This window comes from Chroicocephalus ridibundus, chromosome 2 (assembly GCF_963924245.1).
Source record: "Chroicocephalus ridibundus chromosome 2, bChrRid1.1, whole genome shotgun sequence".
Lineage (NCBI taxonomy): Eukaryota > Metazoa > Chordata > Aves > Charadriiformes > Laridae > Chroicocephalus > Chroicocephalus ridibundus.
The window spans coordinates 168,682,973-168,707,761 of NC_086285.1; the positions used below are offsets into that span (position 1 = coordinate 168,682,973).

At 53.8% G+C, this 24,789-nt stretch overlaps 1 protein-coding gene across 1 annotated transcript in view; it reads left to right on the forward strand.

The window, feature by feature from the left end:
- The window catches only part of LOC134510884 (feather keratin-like), a 106,972-nt gene that overhangs the window by 79,205 nt on the left and 2,978 nt on the right, over nucleotides 1-24,789 (forward strand). The window contains exon 2 of the mRNA XM_063324096.1: nucleotides 23,966-24,076. Within this exon, the coding sequence (XP_063180166.1) occupies nucleotides 23,966-24,076 (111 nt within the window). The remainder of the gene's footprint in view (nucleotides 1-23,965; nucleotides 24,077-24,789) is intronic.

Sequence of the window (24,789 nt, forward strand, 5' to 3'; positions counted from 1 at the left end):
GAAACATCACGCATCATGGAGCCCTGCTTTCCTGCAGGCAGCTGAACTCCTGCCTGCCCATGGGAAGTAGTGAAGGAATTCCTTGATTTGCTTTGTTTGCGTGAACAGCTTTTGCTCTCCTTATTAAACTGTCTTTTCAACGCACAAGTTGGATGTGGACAAGCTGGATCAAGTGGCTGAGGCCAATGGTATGAGGTTCAACAAGTGCTGGGTCCTGCACTTGGGTCACAACAACTCCTTGTAACGCTACAGGCTCAGGGAAGAGCGGCTGGAGAGCTGCCCGGTGAAAAAGGAGCTGGGGGTGTTGTTTGACAGCCAGCTGAGTATGAGCAAGCAGTGTGCCCTGGTGTCCAAGAAGGCCAGTAGCATCGTGGTGTGTTTCAGGTGATAGGACAAGAGGAAATGGCCTCATTTTTCACCAAGGGAGACTCTGGGTTGATCGTATGAAAAATGTCTTCTCCGACAGGGTTGTGAAGTGCTGGAAGAGGCTGGCCAGGGAAATGGTTGAGTCACCATCCCTGGAAGAACTGAGAAGACGCATAGATGTTGTGCTGCGGACACGCTTTCCTGGTGGACTTGGGAGTGTTAGGTTAAGGATTGGACTTGGTGATTTTAAGGCTCTTTTCCAACCTGTGCTGGTTCCTTTGGGGATAGGCTCAATTTTCACAAGGAGCTGGCCACGGGACACAGGTACTCGATGCCATGAGATGCCGTGCCCAGTGTATAGCTGGGGGAGCTTCCAGGGGGAGGGAGTCGGAGATCGCTGCTTGGGAGTAGGCTTGGGGCTTCCCAGGTCAGGCTGGTGAGTGGTGATAAATGAATCGGTTTTTGTACATTCCTCTGTAAGTTCTGTTGTTCTTGATTTCCTCTGTCCTCTGCTGTTCTGTTAAACTGCCTTTATCTCAAGCCATGAGTTTTCCCTCTTTCTTCCAATTCGGCTAATGAGTGGCCCCATGGTTCTTTGTTGCCAGATGGTGTTCACCCAAAACACAACCTCAATGATTCTGTGATTTCTGGAAGGCCATGGACTTAGTGGAGCAAGGGGAGTGCAGGGCCACCCAGATGCTGAAGGGACCGAAGCATCCTTCATTGAGGAGAAGCAGAGAGAGCTGGGAGGTTTCTCAGCCAGGAGGCAAGGCCATGTTCATTGATGAGATGTCATCAATGTCTGTAAATCCCAGAGGGGAGTTTCAGTGGTGCAAGCCCAGCGAGCGTTGAGAACCATGCAGCCGCTCGCTCGCTTCCCCCTCGGTAGGATGGGGAAGAGAATCAGAAGAGGAAAAGTGAAAAAATGCATGTGCTGCGGTAGAAATAGTTCTGTAGGTAGAGCAAAGGCCATGAGTGGCATCAAAGAAACCAAGGAATTCTTTGAATACTTCCCATTGGAATGCAAGTGTTCAGCCATGTCTCCAGGAAAGACAAAAGCCGTACGTCCGTTCATTACACCCTTCTCTCATCTTTGCCATGCATTATATACCGAGCACGCCTTCACCTGGCATGGACTATCATTTGGTCAGTTGGGGTCAGCTGTCCTGGCCGTGTCACTTCCCAGCTTTTTGTGCACTGCCAGCCTACTCGCTGGCAGGGCAGTGTGAGGAGCAGAAAAGGCCTTGAGCGCTTAGCAACAACCAGAAAGAGTAGTGGGCTCTCAACGCCATTCCCATCCCACATGCACAACCTAGCCGTCTACCAGCTGCTAGTGAGAAAGTCAACTCTATCGTAGGTGAAACGATGTCAGGAGGGAATGAGGAGAGGGGAGTCAGACTCTTGTCATGGGTTCCCATGGCCGAGGCATGGGGAATGAGAAAAGCTGAAAAGACATGCCACTTCCATGGAAGAGAAGGCCAGCCTTTTTCAGTATGACCGTTACGGTGGTCTAACAGGTAAAAAGGGTTTGTAGAGACAGGTGTTGGAGACTTCATCCTTGGAGATACTGAAAACCTGACTGGACAAGGCTGTGGAGTGCCTGCTTGAGTTGACTCTCTTTGAGCAGGTTTTGTTGAAGTAGATGATGTCCAGAGGCTCCTTGTGCAGTGAATGATTGTGTTTTGTGATTCTGCCTGCTGTGCTGGTGAGAGGGTCATGCTGTGGAAGAGAGTTGGTGAAGTGCATGCTGGCATGGGGAGCTTGTGTCAGAGCCTTGGTTGGAAGTGTGTTAATACATCCAAGCCTTTGGGTAAGTGAAGGGCTTGTGTCAGGTTCTGGAAGCCCCCCTGTGCTGCTCTGTGCTGTGGTTGTTGCTGGGGCCATAGTTCCTAAGACCGGACCTGTGGCCCTTTCCCACCCACCCCGATGGTCTCTGTAGCTGTGGCTTTGTGTTGAGTGAGGCTGGAAGAGCCTTGTGACAAAAAAGAAAACGGAGGCATCTCAGGTGGAATGCAGGAGAACTTTATTGATGGAAAAGAATGCAAAGGCAGGAATGCCAAGTGCAAGGGAGCTAGTCAGAGTTGCAGGTAGGGTGACCATCATCCAAGCTCCCTTGTGTGAGAGAGATCTTGCCAGAGCAGCAAGGTCTTCCTGCCCCGCAGTGGGAGTTGCACAGTGGAGCTCGTTGTTGGGCTCTGGCTTGTCAGAATGTGGTTGCAGCGGAGAGTAGTGGATATAGCAGAAGTTGAACTGCAATGAAGGAAGTGGGAGAAGAGAAGGACTGTCCCCATCCCTCTTCCTTGGAGCCTTGAGATAAAGATGCGTGGACAGCAGGTCTATGTGCTAGGAAAGACCGAAGGATGTGTTCCATCAATACCATGGCTTCCAGGCCGTGAGGGTTTTGTCAGGAGTGGTGGTGAGGGCCCTTAGCAGGGGTAGCAGCCTCTCCTGCCGCTGAAGCAGCCCAGGCCTCCCAAGCCGTAGCCGAGGCCGTCGCCATAGCCGAGGCCGAAGCCGAAACCGCCGGAGGAGATGGGCACTCCCTGGGCGCTGAGTTCATTGCCCACGGCAGCGGATGCGGAGGATCCAACAAAGGTGCTCTGGGGGAAGGAGGTGAGGATGGGTCCTGGCAGGGTGACCTGCACGGTGGAAGGCTGGATGACGACGCGGGAGGCCTCGCACTGCCTGACGCAGGGCTCGTTGCAGCTGTTAGCCAGCGGGGTGGGTCCACAGGGGCTGCAGAGGTCGTTGCAGGCCATGTGTGTGGTGTGGAGGGTGCCTGGAAGAGAGGGTGTTGGGAAAGAGGAGGGTGGTGGGGGTGCGAGGGTCAGTGTTGGAGGAGGGCTAGGGAGTGTGGAGGGCTGTTGTGGGGCTGTGGGAGCTGGAGGAGAAGGGCCAGGTGGGTGAGGAGAAGGAGGGTCAGGGTGTTGAGACTCACCTTGTTGAGGGTGGAGGAGAAGGCGTGAGGAGAAGTGTGGGAGGGAGAGAGGCGCTGGGCCGCCTTTTATGCTGGTCGTGGAAGGGTGGGACAGGCTTGGCGCATGATGGCCTTTTCCACAAGCAACTCTTGCATGACACAGCCTCACGAGTAATGACGTGGTTGTGTTCTTTGTTTTCTGAAATTCTCCAATTTCATGTTCTCTTATTGATGATGTGTCCACTCGGCCCTGGCGGCAACTTGTAAGTGCCAGTAGTAGAGGCCCTAAACATTGTGTTGATGGCACGCGTCAGGGTTGTCAGAAGACGTGACCAAAACGTAAGAGAGGTGGGGTGTCATCAGGGAGTTCATGCCGTGGCAGTTGTGTGGTGTGGTTTGTGGGTGCGTTGTGAAGAGGGGGCGTCATTTCCTCGCAGCCCTGGCAGGCTGGTGCTTGCAGCGGAGAGTCGTGAACGTAGCAGAAGGGGCGATGCAAAGAAGGAAGTGGGAGAAGAGGAGGAGGTACATGGGCCATGGTTGCAGACAGTCTGGGCTGTCCCCTTCCCTGCTTCCTTGCTGGGTGCCTCGAGAGGAGGAGCTGTGGATGGTGAAGCCATGTGCCAGAACAGCCCTGAGTTGTCTCCTCAATCCATGCCATGGCTTCCATGGTGTGGGTGGTTGTTGTCAGGGGTCGTGGTGAGGGCCCTTAGCAGGAGTAGCATCCTCTTCTGCCACCGTAGCAGCCCATGCCTCCTACGCCATAGCCGTAGCCGAGGCTGAAGCCAAAGCCGCTGGAGGAGACGGGCACTCCCTTGTTCGTTGCCCACGGCAACGGATGCAGAGTATCTGACAACGGTGTTCTGGGGGAAGGAGATGATACCAAACTCGGAGGGGTGGCTAACACTCCGGAGGGCCGTGCTGCCATCCAGCGTGACCTGGACAGGCTGGAGAGCTGGGCAGAGAAGAACCTAATGAGGTTCAAGAAAAGCAAGTGCAAGGTCCTCCACCTGGGGAGGAAGAATGCTAAGCAACAGTATAGGTTAGGGGTGGACCTGCTGGGAAGCAGTTCTGAGGAGAAGGATCTGGGGGTCCTGGTAGACAGTAAATTATCCATGAGCCAACAATGTGCCCTTGTTGAAAGGCTGAGAGAGCTGGGACTCTTTAGCCTGGAGAAGAGAAGGCTGAGGGAGACCTTATTATGGCATATAAGTATCTAAAGGGTGGGTTGAAGGAGGATGGTGCCAGACTCTTTTCATTGGTTCCCAGTGACAGGACGAGGGGCAACGGGCACAAGTTAGAACATAGGAAGTTCCATTCAAATACAGGGAAAACCTTCTTTACAGTGAGAGTGACAGAGCACTGGAACAGGCTGCCCAGGGAGGGTGTGGAGTCCCCTTCTCTGGAGATTTTCAAGACTCACCTGGATGCAGTCCTGAGTAATGGGCTCTAGGTAATCGTGCTTTAGCAGGGGAGTTGGACTAGATGATCTCTAGAGGTCCCTTCCAACTCTGAAGTTTCTGTGATTCTGTGATTCTGTGAGGCGAGGATGGGTCCTGGCAGGGTGACCTGCATAGTGGAAGGCTGGATGACGATGCGGGAGACCTCGCACTGCCTGACGCAGGGCTTCTTGCAGCTGTTAGCCAGCGGGGTGGGTCCGGATGTGCCGCAGAGGTCATTGCAGGCCATATGTGAGGGGGGGAGGGTCCCAGGAAGAGAGGGTGTTGAGAAAGGTGAGGGTGGTGGGGGTGTGAGTGTCAGTGCTGGAGGAGGGCGAGGGAGTGTGGAGGGCTGGTGTGGTACTGTGGGGATGGTGTTGGTGTGGAGGCGTGCCGGCTGTTGAGGCTGTGGACAAGAGCGTGGTGGAGAAGAGGGACCACGTGGGTAAGGAGAAGGAGTGTCATGGGGTTGAGGCTCACCTCGTTGAGGGTGGAGGAGAAGGCGTAAGAAGTGTGTGAGGGAGAGAGGCGCTGGGCCGGCTTTTATGCTGGTCGTGGAGGGGTGGGACAGGCTTTGCGCCCAAGAGTGTTTTTTCAGCAAGCAGCTCTTGCATGCCACAGCCTGGCAAGTCATGAGGTGGGGTGTGTTTTCTTTTCCCTAATTCTTCATTTTCATGTCCCTATCCTGAGGATGAGTCCAGTTGGCCCATGGCGGAATCTTTTAAGTGCCAGTCTTAGAGGCCAAAGGCTCAGTTTTACTGTCATTTTTCAAGGCATTCAGCAGACGCAGCCAAAGCGTATGAGAGGTGGGGTGTCTTCAGTGAGGTCATCCCGTGGCAATCATGTGGTATGGTTTGTGGGTGCATGGTGAAGAAGCCACCTCATTTCCTCACAGCCCTGGCATGCAGTTGTGGACTTTGATGGTGTGCTGGGCATGAGGTGCTACCACTTCCATCGCATTCGTTCCCAATGTGCCTTGCTGCCAGCTCGTTCAAGCTGTCTTTAGGCCTGGCCTTTTCTGTTGGTTTTTCCTGTGGGTGTCTTGGTGTCCCTCTGCTTTGTAAGCTTGTAAGAGGGAGAGAGGGTTGTCAGTGTGATGTCAATGCCAGGAAGGGTTCTGGAGAGATCATCTGGAGTGCCATCACGTGGCAGGTACGGGACAACCAGGTGGTCAAAGCCAGTCAGCATGGCTTTATGAGGGGAAGGTCCTGCCTGACCACTCTGATCTCCTTCTTTGTCAAGGGGACCCTCTGAGTGGATGGATGAGGGAAAGGCTGAAGTTCCCACTGTTTGGATGAAGTTCCCACTGTTTGGAAAAGGGGTGCCGTGATGCCCATTTTGCAAAAAAAACCAAGGAAGATGTGGGGAAGTACAGGTTGGTCAGTTTTACCTCTGTGCCTGGCAAGTTCATGGAGCAGATCCTCCTGGAAACCCTGCTAAGTCACATGGAATATTTGGAGGTGATCGGTGACAGTCAACATGGCTTCAGCAAGGGCAAGTCAAGCCTGACAAATTTGGTGGTGTTCTCTGACAGGGTTACAATGTTGGTGGATAAGGGAAGAGCAAAAGACGTCATGTACCTGGACATGTGCAAAGCGTCTGACACTGTCCCACACAACATGCTGGTCCCGAAATTGGAGCGACATGGATTTGACCAATGGAGCACTCGGAGGATAAGGAACTGGATGGATGGCCGCACTCAAAAGGGTTTGATCAAGGGTTTGATGTCCAAGTGGTGAGCAGTGAGAAGTGACATTCTACAGGAGTCGGTACTGAGAGCGGTGCTGTTTAACGTCTTTGTCTGTGCCATGGAAGTATCATGGAGTGCACCCTCAGCAAGATTGCCAATTAGACCAAGCTGTGTGCTGCGGTTGACATGCTGGAGGGAAGGGATGCCATCTAGAGGGACCTGGAGAGGCTTGAGAGGAGGGCCCGTGTAAAGCTCGTGAAATCCAAGCAAGCCAAGCGCAGGTCATGCACGTGGGTCACGGCAATCCCAATCCCAAATTCAGGTTGGGCAGAGAATGGCTTGAGAAGAGGCCTGAGGAGAGGGACTTGGGGGTGCTGGTGGATGAGAAGCTCAAGATGAGCGGGCAGTGTGCACTGGAAGGCCAGCAATCCAACGGCATAATGGGCTGCGTCCAAAGAAGCAGGACCAGCAGGTGGAGGGAGGTGACTCTGCCCCTCTGCTCTTCTCTCGTGAGACCCCACCTGGAGTACTGCGTCCAGCTGTGGAGTTCCCAACAGAAGAAGGACATGGCCCTGTTGGAGGAGGACCAGAGGAGGGCCACGAAGACGATGAGGGGGCTGGAGCCCCTCTGCTGTGAGGACAGGCTGAGAGAGTTGGGGTTGTTCAGCCTGGAGGAGAGAAGACACCAGGGAGACCTTATAGCAGCTTTCCAATGTCTGAATGGTGCCTCCACGAAAGTTGGAGAGGAACTTTTTACAAGGGCACGTAGTGATGGGACGAGGGGTAATGGCTTCACACGGGACGCGGGTAGATTGAAATGAGATATGAGAAATACATTTTTCCCTCTGAGGGTGGTGAGACACTGGAACATGTTGCACAGGGCAGCTGGGAAGGCCCCATCCCTGGAGGTGTTCAAAGCCAGGCTGGGTGGGGCTTTGAGCAACCTGGTCTGGTGGGCGGTGTCCCTGCCCATGGCAGGGGGTTGGAATTAGATGATCTGTAAGGTTCAGGTAATATACACAAACTTGAACATAGGAAGTGCCATCTAAACATGAGGAGGAACTTCTTGCCTTTGAGGGTGGCAGAGCACTGGAAGAGAGTGCCCAGAGAGAGTGTGGCGTCTCCGTCTCTGGAGACATTCAAACCCCGCCTGGACATGTTCCTGTGCCACCTGCTGGTGGTCAACAAGTGACCCTGCTTTGGCAGGGGGGTTGGACTAGATGATCTCCAGAGGTCCCTTCCAACCCCTGTCATTCTGGGATTCTGGGATTCTGGGATTCTGTCCCTACTAATGTAAACCATTCTATGATTCCAGAACCCCAGCGAGCAACTAGGATCCCGCAGCTGCGTGCTCACTCCTGCCATGGCAGGATGGGAAAGAGAATCAGAAGTATAAAAGTGAAAAGACACATGGGTTGAGATAAAGACAGTTTAATAGGTAGAGCAACAGCTGTGCATGAAGCAAAGCAAAACATGGAGTTAATTCACTACTTCCCGTGGCAGGCAGGTGTTCAGCCGTCTCCGGGAAAGCAGGGCTCCACACCACATACTGGTTGCTGGGAAGGCAAATGTTGTAAGTCTGAACATCCTCCGCCTCTTTTTTCCATCAGCTTTATATAACGAGCATGCCGTCATATGGCATGGACTATGCCTTTCGTCAGTTGGGGTCAGTTGTCCCAGCCGTGTCACCTCAAGCCTTTTTTTGCACTCCCAGTGTACTTGCTGGCGTGGCGGTTTGAGAAAGCTGAGAAGACGTGCCATTTCCTTGGAAGAGAAGGCAAGGCTTTTTCAGTGGGAGGGTGGTCAAGTAGTGGAGTTGGGTGTGCAGGGAGGTTTTGGAGACTCCATCCTTGGAGATACTGAAAAGCTGACTTGACATGGTCGTGGAGAGCCTCCTCGAGATGCCCCGTTTTAGAAGTCTGTGTTGAAGCAGATGTTCTCCAGAGGTTTCTTGTGCAGTCAATGATTGTGTTTGCTGTGATTCTGCCTGCTGTACTGGCCACGGTGTCATTGTGGGGAGGAGAGCTGGTGAAGTGTAGACAAGAAATTATCCATGAGCCAACAATGTGCCCTTGTTGCCAAAAAGGCCAAGGGAATCCTGGGCTGCATAGGGAAGAGTGTGGCCAGTAGGTCAAAGGAGGTCATTCTCCCCCTCTACTCTGCACTGCTGAGGCCACAACTGGAATACTGCATCCTGTTTTGGGCTCCCCAGTTCAAGAGAGATAGAGAACTTTTGGAGCGGGTTGAGCGTAGGGCAACTAAGATGATTGAGGGACTGGAGCATCTCCCTTACGAGGAAAGGCTGAGAGAGCTGGGACTCTTTAGCCTGGAGAAGAGAAGGCCGAGGGAAGACCTTATTATGGCATATAAGTATCTAAAGGGTGGGTTGAAGGAAGATGGTGCCAGACTCTTTTCATTGGTTCCCAGTGACAGGACGAGGGGCAACGGGCACAAGTTAGAACATAGGAAGTTCCATTCAAATACAGGGAAAAACTTCTTTACAGTGAGGGTGACAGAGCACTGGAACAGGCTGCCCAGGGAGGGTGTGGAGTCCCATTCTCCGGAGATTTTCAAGACACCAGAGAAGGGGGCTCCACACCCTCCCTGAGTAATGTGCTATAGGCATTCCTGCTCTAGCAGGGGAGTTGGACTAGATGATCTCTAGAGGTCCCTTGCAACTCTGAAGTTTCTGTGATTCTGTGAAGTGCACGCTGCCATGGGGAGCTTGTGTGAGAGTCTTGGGAAGAAGTGCATTAACATGTCCAAGCTTTGTTTGGTCAAGTGAAGGTCTTGCGTCAGGTTCTGGAAGCTCCCCTGTTCTGCCCTGTGCTGTTTTTATTTGCTGGGGACATACTTCCTAAGAGAGATCCTGTAGCCCTTTTCCAGGCACCCTAATGGTCCCTGTAGCCCTAGAATTGTGTTGGGTGAGGTTGGATGAACCTTGTGAGAAGAAAGGAAGTGGAGGCGTCTTAGGCTGCGATGCAAGAGAACTTTATTGAGGGAAAAGATTGCAAAGGCAGAGGTGCTAAGGGGAAGGGAGATGGTCTGAGGTGTTAGTAGGGCAACCATCAGGCGAAGTCCCTTGAGTGCAGTAGATCTTGCCGAAGCACCGAGGTCTTCTTGGCCCGCAGTGGGAGTGGCATAGTGGAGCTCATTGTTGGGCTTTGTCTTGTCAGGGAGTGGTTGCAGGGGAGAGTAGTGGACATGAGAGAAGGGTCGATGCAAAGAAGGAAGTGGGAGAAGAGGAGGAAGTGCATGGGCCATGGTTCCAGGCAGTTGGCGCTGGCCCTTCCCTGTTTCCTCGGTGCCTTGAGAGCATGATCCATGGACAGCAGGTCTGTGTGCTAGGAAGGGCCCCGACATGTGTTCTCCATTTATGCTGTTGGTTCAAGTTTGCCATGGGTTGTGTCAGGGGTGGTGGCGAGGGCCCTTAGCAGGGGTAGCAGCCTCTTCTGCCACCATAGCAGCCAAGGCCTCCCAAGCCATAGCCGTAGCCATAGCCGAAGCCGCCGGAGGAGACGGGCACTCCCTGGGCACTGAGTTCATTGCCCACGGCAGCGGATGCGGAGGATCCGACGACAGTGCTCTGGGGGAAGGAGCTGAGGATGGGTCCTGGCAGGGTGACCACCACAGTGGGGGGCTGGATGACGACGCGGGAGTCCTCGCACTGCCTGACGCAGGGCTCGTTGCAGCTGTTAGCCAGCGGGGTGGGTCCGCAGGGGCGGCAGAGGTCGTTGCAGGCCATGTGTGTGGTGTGGAGGGTCCCTGGAAGAGAGGGTGTTGAGAAAGAGGAGGGTCGTGGTGGTGTGAGGGTCAGTGTTGGAGGAGGGCGAGGGAGTGTGGAGGCTCGTGTGGGGCTGTGGGGGGCGTGGCGGTGGGGAGGCATGAGGGCTGTTGAGGCTGTGGGCAGAGCGTGGTGGAGGAGAGGGGACAGGTGGGCGAGGAGAAGGAGGGTCATGGGGTTGAGGCTCACCTTGTTGAGGGTGGAGGAGAAGGCGTGAGGAGAAGTATGTAAGGGAGAGAGGTGCTCGGCTGGCTTTTATGCTGGTCCTGGAGGGGTGGGACATGCTTTGCGCATGATGGTTTTTCTGCAGCAATCAGCTCTTGCATGCCACAGCCTGGCGAGTCATCAGGTGGGGTGTCATATCCTTCCCACATCACTCCCTTTTCGTGTCCTCCACTTGAGGTCGTGTCCAGTTGGCCGCGCCGGCAGCTTTCAAGTTCCAGTATTAGAGGCCAAAGACTTGGTTTTGTTGTCGCTTGTGAGGCCGAACAGATGATGGGACTAAAGCATAGGAGCGGTGGGGTGTGTTCAGTGACGTCATGCTGTGGCACTGGTGTGGTGTGGTTTGTGGGTGTGTTGCGAAGAGGGGCCCCCGTTTCCTCGCAGCCCTGTCTGTTGTGCACTTTGATGGTGTGGCAGTCATGAGGTGCTGCCCCTTCCCCTGCATTTGCTCCATCCCGGCCTTGATCCCAGCTGACTACGGCTGTCTTTGAGGCTGGCTTTTCCCGTGAGGTGTGTTCTGTGCGTGCCTTGGTGCCCCTCTTTTTGGTAAGTATAAGAGAGAAAGGCCTCTCTGTTTTACCTTGGTGCTTGGAAATATTTTGGAGCTGATCATGTTGAGTGCCATCACATGGCACATACAGGACACCCAGGTGATGAGGCCCAGTCAGCGTGGCTTTAGGAAGAGTCCTGCTGGCCTAACCTGATCTCATCCTTTGACAAGGAGAGCCGCTTAGCGGGTGGATGAGGACAAGGCTGTGGATGTTGTTAAGCCTGACTTTACTAAAGCCTTTGACACTGTTTCTCACAATATTCTGCTGCAGAAAGTGCCTGCTCATGGCTCTGATGGGCATACTCTTGACTGCCTAAAAAACCGTTTGGGTGGTCATGCCCAAAGAGTTGTGGTGAATGGAGTTAAATTCAGTGTGGTGGCTGGTCAGAAGTTGTGTTCCTCAGGGCTGAGTATTGGGGCCGCTTCTGTTTAATATCTTTATCAACGATGTGGACGAGGGGATCGAGTGCACCCTCATTATGTTTGCTGGTGACCCGAAATGGATGGGTTTCTTGATGTGCCTGAGGGTGGATGGTTCTACAGAGGGATGTGGACAGCCTGGATCAAGTGGCGAAGGCCAATGGAATGAAGTTCAACAAGGCTGAGTGCTGGGTCCTGCACTTGGGTTACAACAATTCCTTGCAACGCTAGCGCTTGTGAAGCACTGGAAGAGGCTGGCCAGGGAAATGGTTGACTCACCATCACTAGAGGTCTGTAGAAGACAGTAGGCTTGGCACTTAGGGACACTTTAGTGGTAGACTTGGTAGGGTTAGATGAAGGGTGGGATTCAATGATCTCAAGGGTCTTTCCAAACCCCAGTGATTCTATGAGTTTATGAAGGCCATGGACATAGCGGAGCAAGTCAAGTGCACAGCCACAAAGGCGCTGAAGGGACTGGAGCACCCTTCCTCTGAGGAGAAGCTGAGCGAGCTGGGAGGTTTATCAACCAGGAGGCAAGGACCTGAAGGGGAGGTGTCATCGATGTCTCTGAATCCTGAATGGCATGTATGGGAGATCAACTCCAGCTGGCAAGTAGGACCACACAGCCACTCATTCATTTCCACCACGGTGGCATAGGGAAGCGAATCAGAAGAAGAAATGAGAGAAAATTTGTGCGTTGAGGTAAAGAGCGGTATAAGTAAAGCAAAAGCTGTGCATGCAAACAAAGCAAACCAAGGAATTGCTTCACCACCTCCCATGGGCAGGCAGGAGTTCAGCCGTCTGCAGGAAAGCAGGGCTCCATCACGCGTGATGTTTTCTTGGAAAGACAAACGTCATAACTCCCAAAGTGCCCCCTCCTCCTTTCTTCTTCCCCCAGCATTATGAATTGAGCATAACGACAATACGGCATGCACTCTCCCTTTGGTGAGTTCTGGTCAACTGTCCCGGCCGTGTCTCCTCCCAGCATTTTGTGCACTCCGAGCATACTTGCTGGAGGGGTGGGGTGAGGAGCAGAAAAGGCCTTGAGTCCTTAGCGAGAACTGAAAACAGTAGTGGGCTGTCAACAGCATTCTCATCCCAAATGCAAAACAGAGCACTCTACCAACTACTAGTGAGAAAGTCAACTCTATCCCAGGTGAACCGATGAGAGGAGGGAATGAGGACAGGGGAGTGAGACTCTTCTCAGGGTGCCCATGGCCAGGGCAAGTGTGAATGGAGAAAGATGAAAAGACATGCCATTTCTTTGGAAGAGAAGGCAAGGCTTTTTCAGTGTGAGGGTGGTTAAGAAGGGGAACCATTTCTTCAGAGGAGTGTTGGAGACTCCATCCTTGGAGATACTGGAACCCTGACTGGACATGGTGCTGAACAAGGTGCTCCAGCTGAGCCCGTGTCAGCAGGCTGGGTGGAAGTAGATGTCCAGATCCTGGTGCGAAGATTCAGTTTGTTGTGTTTCTACCTGTTGTGGTGGCCAGGGGGTCGTATTGGGGAAGAGAGTTGGTGAAGTGTGTGCTGCCATGGGGAGCTTGTGTCAGAAGGTTGGTTCAAAGTGAATTCTTATGTGCAAGCCTTTGTTTGGGCAAGTGAAGGGCTTGTGTCAGGTTCTGGGAGCACCCCCGTGCTGCCCTGTGCTGTTGTTTTTGCTGGGGCCATAGTTGCTACGAGAGGTCTTCTAGCCCTTTTCCACCCACCCCAATGGTCTCTGTAGCCCTGGCCTTGTGTTGGGTGAGGTTGGAAGAGCCTTGTAAGAAGAAAGGAAGTGGAGGCCTTTGAGGCTGAGATGCAAGAGAACTTTATTGAGGGAAAAGATTGCAAAGGCAGAGGTGCTAAGGGGAAGGGAGATGGTCTGAGGTATTATTAGGGCAACCATCAACCAAAGTCCCCTGCACGACAGAGATCAGCTACGAGGGGTGGTGGTGATGGCCCTTAGCAGGGGTAGCAGCCTCTTCTGCCACCGTAGCAGCCAAGGCCTCCCAAGCCGTAGCCGTAGCCGAGACCGAATCCGAAGCCGCCGGAGGAGACAGGCACTCCCTGGGCGCTGAGTTCATTGCCCACGGCAGCAGATGCGGAGGATCCAACAAAGGTGCTCTGGGGGAAGGAGCTGAGAATGGGTCCTGGCAGGGTGACCTGCACGGCGGGAGGCTGGATGACGACGCGGGAGGCCTCGCACTGCCTGACGCAGGGCTCGTTGCAGCTGTTAGCCAGCGGGGTCGGTCCGCAGGGGCGGCAGAGATCGTTGCAGGCCATGTGTGTGGTGTGGAGTTTCCCTGGAAGAGAGGGTGTTGAGAAAGGTGTGGATCGTGGGGGTATGAGGATTGGTGTTGGAGGAGGGCGAGGGAGTGTGTAGGGCTGGTGTGGTGTTGTGGGGAGCGTGGCAGTGTGGAGTCGTGAGGGCTATTGAGTCTGTGGGCAGAGCGTGGTGGAGGAGAGGGGCCAGGTGGGTGAGGAGAAGGAGGGTCGTGGGGTTGAGGCTCACCTTGTTGAGGGTGGAGGAGAAGGCGTGAGGAGAAGTGTGTGAGGGAGAGAGGCACTGGGCCAGCTTTTATGCTGGACGTGGAGGGGCGGGACAAGCTTGGCGCATGACGGTGTTTGTCAGCAATGAGTCCTTCCATGCCACAGACACTCAAGGAATGATGTGTGGTGCGTTTTCCTTACCATAACAGCCCCTTTTCATCTTCTCCTCATGTCCATCTCACCCTAGTGGCAGCTTTTAAGATAGAGTAAGTAGTTTGAAGGCTGTGCATGCATGCAGCGTTTCAGGGTATTCAGGAGACATGGCCAAAGCATACCAGAGGTGGCGTGTCATAAGTGAGATCATTTTGTGTCACTCGTGTGGTGTGAAGAGGGGGCTGGCTTGGCAGGCTGGCCTGGGCTTTGGAGGGGTGCCAGGTGTTCGGCGCTGCCCCAAGGTCAGTGAAGATGGAGTGGGAGGAGGTGCTCCAGGCACTGGAGCAGAGATTTCCCTGCATCTCGTTTTGAAGACCATGGTCAAGCATGTTGTAGATATGCAGCCCATGGCGGTCCACAGCTGAAGCAGATATCTACCTGAAGCCTGTGGAGGAACTCTCGCTGAATCAGGTGGATTCCCAAAAGAGGCTTTGATCCCATGGAGAGAAACCAGTGCTGGAGCAGGTCTTTTGGCAATAAACTCCTTAAAGTTCTGCATCCCAGCATGAGACGCCTCCACTTCCTTTCTTTTCCCGAGGCTCTTCCAACCTCATGCAACACAAAGAAAGGCCTCGGGAGGCAACTGGGGTGAGTGCGAAAAGGACTACAGGACCCCTCTTAGGAAGTATGTCCCCAAGAACAGCAGCACAGGGCAGCACAGGGGGGCTTCCAGAACCTGACACAAGCCCTCCACTTGACCAAACAAAGCCTTTGCAATACTAAGGCACTTTGAACCACCATTCTGACAAAGGCTCCCCATGGCAGCACACACTTCACTAACTCTCTCCCCCAGCACCACCCCCTGGCCAGCACAGCAGGCAGAATCACAGCAAACAGAATCATTGACTGCATAAGGAACCTCTGGACATCATCTACTTCAACCCAAACTTCTCAAAGGGGTCGCCTCCAGCAGGCTCTACAGGACCACGTCCAGTCAGGTTTTCACTATCTCCAAAGATGGAGACTCCAACACCTCCCTGCGTAATCTTTTTCCCACTGCTTGACCAGCCTCATGCTGAAAAAGGTCTTGCCTCCTCTTCCAAGGAAATGGCACAACTTATCATCTTTCTCCATTAACACATTCCCTGGCCGTGGGTGCCCATGAGAAGAGTCCGACTCCCCTGTCCTCATTCCCTCCTGCCATGGGTTCAGCTAGGAGAGGCTTGACTTTCTTGCTAGGAGCTGGTCGAGTGGTGTGTTTTGCATTTGGGATGAGAATGCTGTCAACAGCCCATTAGAGGTTTTGGTTGTTGTAAGTACTCAAGGCTTTTTCTGCTCCTCATACCGCCCAACCAGCAAGTAGGCTGGCAGTGCGCAAGAACTTTGGAGTAACATGGCTGATACAGCTGACCCTAGCTGACCAAAAGGATAGTCCATGCCATATGACATCATGCTCAGTATAAAATGCTGGGGAAGAAGAAAGAACAGGTGGCCATTTGGTGTTATGAGGTTTCTATTCCCAAGAAAACAGGATGCCTCATGAAGCCTTGCTTTTCTGGACCCTGATCCGAGCCATAAGCCGGCAGCTTCTCCAGCAGAATCCTGTGGGAAATGGCATGAAAGACTTTTCTAAACCCAGGTTTCCAACATCCACGGCCTTTCCCTCATCCATCCCCTGTGAGGTTACCCTTGTCACAGAAGGAGATTGGCTTAGTCAGGCAGGACCTGACCTTCATAAGGCCATGCTGACTAGAACTTAATACTTGGTTGTCCTTTACATGCACTGTGCTGGTATTAGGTATAATCTGCTCCATAACCTTTCCCGGCACCTATATCAGATTGAAACGCCTTTCTACCAAGCCCTCAAACAAGAGAAGCACTAAGACACCCACAGAACACATGCAGGGAGAAAGGCCAGGCCTAAAGACAGGCTGAGCGAGCTGGCAGCAGCGCAGGGAGGGAGCGAATGCCATGGAAGGGGCAGCACCTCACGCCTGCAACACCATCAAAGTTTCAACCACCCTGGCAGGGCTGCAAGAAAATGAGGCCCCCTCTTCCCAACGCAACCACAAACCACACCACAGGACTGCCATGGGATGACCTCACTGAAGACACCCCACCTCTTTATGCTTTGGTGGCGTCTGCTGAATTTCCTGACACAGCATCCATCCAAACCCTCCCAACTACCTACACTCACTTAGAAGCTGCTGCCAGGGCCAAATGGAGACGACCTCAAGAGGATGACATGAAAAGGGACTGTTGTGGGAAGGAAGACACAGGCCACGTCATTACTTGAGTGGCTGTAGCATGCAAGAGATGCTTGGTGAAAAAAAAGTCATGCGCGAAGCCTGTCCCGCCTCTCAAGAACCAGCATAAAAGCCGGCCCAGCACGTCTCTCCCTCATACACTTCTCCTCACAGCTTCTCCTCCACCCTCAACAAGGTGAGCCTCAACCCCATGACCCTTCTTCTCCTCACCCACCTGGCCCCTCTCCTCCACCACGCTCTGCCCACAGCCTCAACAGCCCTCACGCCTCCACACTGCCACGCTCCCCACAGCCCCACAACAACCCTCCACACTCCCTCGCCCTCCTCCAACACTGACCCTCACACTCCCACCACCCTCACCTTTCTCAACATCCTCTCTTCCAGGCACCCTCCACACCACACACATGGCCTGCAACGACCTCTGCCGCCCCTGCGGACCGACCCCGCTGGCTAACAGCTGCAACGAGCCCTGCGTCAGGCAGTGCGAGGCCTCCCGCGTCGTCATCCAGCCTTCCACCGTGCAGGTCACCCTGCCAGGACCCATCCTCAGCTCCTTCCCCCAGAGCACCTTTGTTGGATCCTCCGCATCTGCTGCCGTGGGCAATGAACTCAGCGCCCAGGGAGTGCCCGTCTCCTCCGGCGGCTTCGGCTTCGGCCTCGGCTATGGCTACGGCCTCGGTTCTGGCTTGGGAGGCCTGGGCTGCTTCAGCGGCAGAAGAGGCTGCTACCCCTGCTAAGGGCCCTCACCACCACCCCTGACAAAACCCTCACAGCCTGGAAGCCACGGTACTGATGGAGGACACATCCTTGGCTCTTTCCTAGCACATAGACCTGCTGTCCACGCATCTTTATCTCAAGGCTCCAAGGAAGAGGGATGGGGACATTCCTTCTCCCACTTCCTTCTTTACCGTTCAACTTCTGCTATATCCACTACTCTCCACTGCAACCACATTCTGACAAGCCAAAGCCCAACAACGAGCTCCACTGTGCAACTCCCACTGCGGGGCAGGAAGACGTTGCTGCTCTGGCAAGATCTGTCTCACACAAGGGAGCTTGGCTGATGGTTAACCTATCTGAAGCTCTGACTGGCTCCCTTACACTTGGCATTCCTGCCTTTGCATTCTTTTCCATCAATAAAGTTCTCCTGCATTCCACCTGAGATGCCTCCATTTTCTTTTTTGTACAAGGCTCTTCCAGCCTCACTCAACACAAAGCCACAGCTACAGAGATCATGTAAAGGCGTGCTCGGTATATAATGCATGGCAAAGAGGAAAGAAGGGTGTGATGAACGGATGTACGGCGTTTGTCTTTCCAAATAACTGATGTGCATCATGGAGCCCTTCTTTCCTGGAGACATGGCTGAACACTTGCATTCCAGTGGGAAGTATTCAAAGAATTCCTTGGTTTCTTTGATGCCACTCGTGGCTTTTGCTCTACCTACAGAACTATTTCTACCTCAGCACATGCATTTTTTCACTTTTCCTCTTCCGATTCTCTTCCCCATCCTGCCGAGGGGGAAGCGAGCGAGCGGCTGCATGGTTCTCAACACTCGCTGGGTTTGCACCACTGAAACTCCCATCTGGGATTTAGAGACATTGATGACAGCTCATCAATGAACGTGGCCTTGCCTCCTGGCTCAGAAACCTCCCAGCTCTCTCTGCTTCTCCTCAATGAAGGATGCCTCGGTCCCTTCAGCATCTGGGTGGCCCTGCACTCCCCTTGCTCCACTAAGTCCATGGCCTTCCAGAAATCACAGAATCATTGAGGTTGTGTTTTGGGTGAATGCCAGCAGGCAACAAAGATCCATGGGGCCACTCATTAGCCGAATTGGAAGAAAGAGGGAAAACTCATGGCTTGAGATAAAGGCAGTTTAACAGAACAGCAGAGGACAGAGGAAATCAAGAACAACAGAACTTACAGAGGAATGTACAAAAACCGATTCATTTATCACCACTCACCAGCCTGACCTGGGAAGCCCCAAGCCTACTCCCAAGCAGCGATCTCCGACTCCCTCCCCCTGGAAGCTCCCCCAGCTATACACTGGGCACGGCATCTCATGGCATCGAGTACCTGTGTCCCGTGGCCAGCTCCTTGTGAAAATTGAGCCTATCCCCAAAGGAACCAGCACAGGTTGGAAAAGAGCCTTAAAATCACCAAGTCCAATCCTTAACCTAACACTCCCAAGTCCACCAGGAAAGCGTGTCCGCAGCACAACATCTATGCGTCTTCTCAGTTCTTCCAGGGATGGTGACTCAACCATTTCCCTGGCCAGCCTCTTCCAGCACTTCACAACCCTGTCGGAGAAGACATTTTTCATACGATCAACCCAGAGTCTCCCTTGGTGAAAAATGAGGCCATTTCCTCTTGTCCTATCACCTGAAACACACCACAATGCTCCTGGCCTTCTTGGACACCAGGGCACACTGCTTGCTCATACTCAGCTGGCTGTCAAACAACACCCCCAGCTCCTTTTTCACCGGGCAGCTCTCCAGCCGCTCTTCCCTGAGCCTGTAGCGTTACAAGGAGTTGTTGTGACCCAAGTGCAGGACCCAGCACTTGTTGAACCTCATACCATTGGCCTCAGCCACTTGATCCAGCTTGTCCACATCCAACTTGTGCGTTGAAAAGACAGTTTAATAAGGAGAGCAAAAGCTGTTCACGCAAACAAAGCAAATCAAGGAATTCCTTCACTACTTCCCATGGGCAGGCAGGAGTTCAGCTGCCTGCAGGAAAGCAGGACTCCATGATGCGTGATGTTTCTTGGCAAGACTAATGTCACAACTCCAAGAGTGCCTCCCGCCTTCTTTGTTCTTCCCCCAGCATTATGTATTGAGCATAATGTCGTACGGCACGGACTATCCCTTTGGTGAGTTCTGATCAGCTGTGCTGGCTGTGTCTCCTCCCAGCTTTTTGCGCCCTCCCAGCCTACTTCCTGGCAGGGTGGTGTGAGGAGCAGAAAAGGCCTTGAGTGCTTAGCAAGAACTGAAAACAGTAGTGGGCTGTCAATAGCATTCTCATCCCAAATGCAAAACAGAGCACCCTACCAGCTGCCAGGAAGGGAGTCACTTCTATCCCAGCTGAAACCTTACTAAGGAGGGAATGAGGAGAGGGGAGTCAGACTCTTTTCTAGGGTGCCCACAACCAGGGGAAGTGTGAATGGAGAAAGATGAAAAGAGGCGCCTTTTCCTTGGAAGACAAGGCATGCTGTTTTCAGCATGAGTGTGGTCAGAGATTGGAACCGGCTGTGCAGAGAGGCGTTGGACCCTCCGTCCTTGGAAATACTGAAGACCTGAGTGGACATGGTTGCGGAGAGCCTGCTTGAGCTGACGCTGTTTGAGCAGGTTCGGTTGAAGTAGAGGATGTCCAGAGGTTCCTTGGGCAGTCAATGATTCTCGTTGCTGTGATTCTGCCTGCTGTGCTGGCCACAGGGTCATGCTGGGGAAGAGAGCTGGCAAAGTGTGTGCTGCCATGGGGAGCTTGTGTCAGAGGCTGGAGTAGAAGTGCATTAGCATGTGTAAGGCTTTGTTTGGGTAAGTGAAGGGCTTGTGTCACGTTCTGGAAACCGCCCTGTGCTGCTCTGTGCTGCTGTTGTAGCTGGGGACGTACTTCCTAAGAGAGGTCCTCTTGCCTTTTTACACCCACCGTGATGGTGCGTGGAGCCCTGTCTCTGTGCCGGCTGCAGTTGGGAGCAACTGGAGAGAAGAGTCCTGGTTTGAGGTAAAACAGAATCAATTTTCTGGTTTGTATTTTTACGTTTTAGCTGGGCCTCTTCTAACTGACTAAACCGGGAAATTAACAGCAAATCGTTCAGAAATTGTTCACTCTCAGAGTGACAAGACCTGATTATACCAAGGAATGGTACGCAGAGACGCTCTCGCTTAGACTTATTCCTATAACAAGCGAGGTCAGCTAACTTCGTTATTTGCCTCGTTAGAGGGTCAGAAGCGGAAAAGCATAGAGGGGTGACACCTGTAAGGAGGAGCGGACAGGACAGGTCCTCTTATCTCTTCCTCTCCTCTCTTTGGGAAGGGGGGACATCTGTCATTGTGATTGGCCAATCCGGCCAAAACCACGGAAGAAGAAAGTGAAGGCGTCTCAGTTTTGGATGCAGGAGAACTTTATTGAGGCAAAGCAGTGCACAGGCAGGAATGCCAAGTGGAAGGGAGCCAGTCTGAGCTGCAGGTAGGCTGACCTTCATTCGAGGTCGCTTGTGAGAGAAGATCTTGCCAGAGCATCAAGGTCCTCCTGGCTGGGAGGGGAAGTGGCACCCTGGAGGTCTTTGAGTTGTCAGCAAGTGTTTGCAGTTGAGTGTAGTGGACATAGCCGAAGGGGCGATGCAAAGAAGGAAGTGGGAGAAGAGGAGGAGGTACATGGGCCATGGTTGCAGACAGCTTGGGCTTGCCCCTTCCCTCCTCCCTTGCTTGGTGTCTTGAGAGGAGGAGCCATGGACGATACAATCCTGTGCCAGCAACTACCTAGAAGTGCGTCTTCAATGCAAGCTGTGGCTTCCATGGTGTGGGTGGTTGGTGCCAGGGGTAGTGGCGATGGCCCTTAGCAGGGGTAGCAGCCTCTTCTGCCACCGTAGCAGCCCAGGCCTCCCAAGCCATAGCCGAGGCCGAAGCCGAAACCGCCAGAGGAGACGGGCACTCCCTGGGCGCTGAGTTCATTGCCCACGGCAGCAGATGCGGAGGATCCGACAAAGGTGCTCTGGGGGAAGGAGCTGAGGATGGGTCCTGGCAGGGTGACCTGCACGGCGGGAGGCTGGATGACGACGCGGGAGGCCTCGCACTGCCTGACGCAGGGCTCGTTGCAGCTGTTAGCCAGCGGGGTGGGTCCGCAGGGTCCGCAGAGGTCGTTGCAGGCCATGTGTGTGGTGTGGAGTTTCCCTGGAAGAGAGGGTGTGGAGAAAGGTGAGGATCATGGGCGTGTGAGGGTCGGTGTTGGAGGAGGGCGAGGGAGTGTGGAGGGCTGTTGTGGGGCTGTGGGGAGCGTGGCAGTAAGGAGGCGTGAGGGCTGCTGAGGCTGTCAGCACAGCATGGTGGAGGAGAGGGGCCAGGTGGGTGAGGAGAAGGAGGGTCAGGGGGTTGTGGCTCACCTTATTGAGGCTGGAGGATAAAGCGTGAGGAGAAGTGTGGGAGGGAGAGAGGCACTGGGCCGGCTTTTATGCTGCTCCTGGAGGGGCGGGACAGGCTTCGCGCATGACTTGTTTTTCACCAAGCAGCTCTTGCACGGTACACGCACTCAAGTAATGACATGGGGTGTGTCTTCCTTCCCACAACAGTCCCTTTTCATGTCATCCTCTTGAGGTCGTCTCCATTTGGCCCTGGCAGCAGCTTCTAAGTGAGTGTAGGTAGTTGGGAGGCTTTGGATGGATGCTGTGTCACGGAATTCAGCAGACGCCACCAAAGCATAGAGAGGTGGGGTGTCTTCAGTGAGGTCATCCCATGGCAGTCCTGTGGTGTGGTTTGTGGTTGCGTTGTGAAGAGGGTGCCTCATTTTCTTGCAGCCCTGCCAGGGTGGTTGAAACTTTGATGGTGTTGCAGGCGTGAGGTGCTGCCCCTTCCATGGCATTCGCTCCCTCCCTGCGCTGCTGCCAGCTCGCTCAGCCTGTCTTTAGGCCTGGCCTTTCTCCCTGCATGTGTTCTGTGGGTGTCTTAGTGCTTCTCTTGTTTGAGGGCTTGGTACAAAGGCGTTTTACAAAGCATGAGGGAAAGGCCGTGGATGTTGCTAACCTGGGCTTTAGAAAAGTGTTTCATGACATTTCCCACAGCATTCTGCTGGAGAAGCTGCCGGCTTATGGCTCGGATCGGGGTCCAGAAAAGCAAGGCTTCATGAGGCGTCCTGTTTTCTTGGGAATAGAAACCTCATAACACCAAACGGCCACCTGTTCTTTCTTCTTCCCCAGCATTTTATACTGAGCATGATGTCATATGGCATGGACTATCCTTTTGGTCAGCTAGGGTCAGCTGTATCAGCCATGTCACCTCCAAAGTTCTTGTGCACTGCCAGCCTACTTGCTGGTTGGGCGGTATGAGGAGCAGAAAAAGCCTTGAGTACTTACAACAACCAAAACCTCTAATGGGCTGTTGACAGCATTCTCACCCCAAATGCAAGGGAGTCGGACTCTTCCCATGGGCACCCACGGCCAGGGAATGTGTTAATGGAGAAAGATGAAAAGTTGTGCCATTTCCTTGGAAGAGGAGGCAAGCCTTTTTCAGCATGAGGCTGGTCAAGCAGTGGGAAAAAGATTGCACTGGGAGGTGTTGGAGTCTCCATCCTTGGAGATAGTGAAAACCTAACTGGACGTGGTCCTGTAGAGCCTGCTGGAGGCGACCCCTTTGAGAAGTTTGGGTTGAAGTAGATGATGTCCAGAGGTTCCTTATGCAGTCGATGATTCTGTTTGCTGTGATTCTGCCTGCTGTGCTGGCCAAGGGTTGGTGCTGGGGGAGAGAGTTAGTGAAGTGTGTGCTGCCATGGGGAGCCTTTGTCAGAATGGTGGTTCAAAGTGCCTTAGTATTGCAAAGGCTTTGTTTGGTCAAGTGGAGGGCTTGTGTCAGGTTCTGGAAGCCCCCCTGTGCTGCCCTGTGCTGCTGTTCTTGGGGACATACTTCCTAAGAGGGGTCCTGTAGTCCTTTTCGCACTCACCCCAGTTGCCTCCCGAGGCCTTTCTTTGTGTTGCATGAGGTTGGAAGAGCCTTGGGAAAAGAAAGGAAGTGGAGGCATCTCATGCTGGGATGCAGAACGTTAAGGAGTTTATTGCCAAAAGACCTGCTCCAGCACTGGTTTCTCTCCATGGGATCAAAGCCTCTTTTGGGAATCCACCTGCTTCGGCGGGGGTTCCTCCACAGGCTGCAGGTAGATATCTGCTCCACCATTGACTGCCATGGGCTGCATATCTACAACATGCTTGACCATAGTCTTCAAAACGAGATGCAGGGAAATCTCTGCTCCAGTGCCTGGAGCACCTCCTCCCACTCCGTCTTCACTGACCTTGGGGCAGCGCCGAATTCCTCACACCCCTCCAAAGCCCAGGCCGGCCTGCCAGGGCTGTGAGGAAATGGGGCCCCCTCTTCACAACGCACCCGCAAACCACACCACACAACTGACACAAAATGACCTCACTTATGACACACCACCTCTGGTATGCTTTGGCCATGTCTCCTGAATACCCTGAAACGCTGCATGCATGCACATCCCTCAAACTACTTACTCTGACTTAAAAGCTGCCACCAGGGTGAGATGGACATGAGGAGAAGATGAAAAGGGGCTGTTATGGTAAGGAAAACGCAACGCACATCATTCCTTGAGTGGCTGCAGCACGGAATGACTCACTGCTGAAAAACACCGTCATGCGCCAAGACTGTCCCGCCCCTCCACGACCAGCATAAAAGCCGGCCCAGCACCTCTCTCCCTCACACACTTCTCACGCCTTCTCCTCCACCCTCAACAAGGTGAGCCTCAACCCCACGACCCTCCTCCTCCTGACCCCCTGGCCTCTCTCCTCCACCACGCTCTGCCCACAGCCTCAACAGCCCTCACGCCTCCACACTGCCACGCTCCACACAGCCCCACAACAGCCCTCCACACTCCCTCGCCCTCCTCCAACACTGACCCTCACACCCCCACGACCCTCACCTTTCTCAACACCCTCTCTTCCAGGGAAACTCCACACCACACACATGGCCTGCAACGACCTCTGCGGACCCTGCGGACCCACCCCGCTGGCTAACAGCTGCAACGAGCCCTGTGTCAGGCAGTGCGAGGCCTCCCGTGTCGTCATCCAGCCTTCCACCGTGCAGGTCACCCTGCCAGGACCCATCCTCAGCTCCTTCCCCCAGAGCACCTTTGTTGGATCCTCCGCATCCGCTGCCGTGGGCAATGAACTCAGCGCCCAGGGAGTGCCCGTCTCCTCCGGCAGCTTCGGATTCGGCCTCGGCTACGGCTATGGCTTGGGAGGCCTTGGCTGCTACGGTGGCAGAAGAGGCTGCTACCCCTGCTAAGGGCCATCACCACCACCCCTCGTAGCTGATCTCCCTCGTGCAGGGGACTTTGGTTGATGGTTGCCCTAATAATACCTCAGACCATCTCCCTTCCCCGTAGCACCTCTGCCTTTGCAATCTTTTCCCTCAATAAAGTTCTCTTGCATCTCAGCCTCAAACGCCTCCACTTCCTTTCTTCTCACAAGGCTCTTCCAACCTCACCCAACACAAGGTCAGGGCTACAGAGACCACTGGGGTGGGTGGAAAAGGGCTAGAAGACCTCTCGTAGGAACTATGGCCCCAGCAAAAACAACAGCACAGGGCAGCACGGGGGTGCTCCCAGAACCTGACACAAGCCCTTCACTTGCCCAAACAAAGGCTTGCACATAATAATGCACTTCGAACCAACCTTCTGACACAAGCTCCCCATGGCAGCACACACTTCACCAACTCTCTTCCCCAATACGACCCCCTGGCCACCACAACAGGTAGAAACACAACAAACTGAATCTTTGCATGAGGATCTGGACATC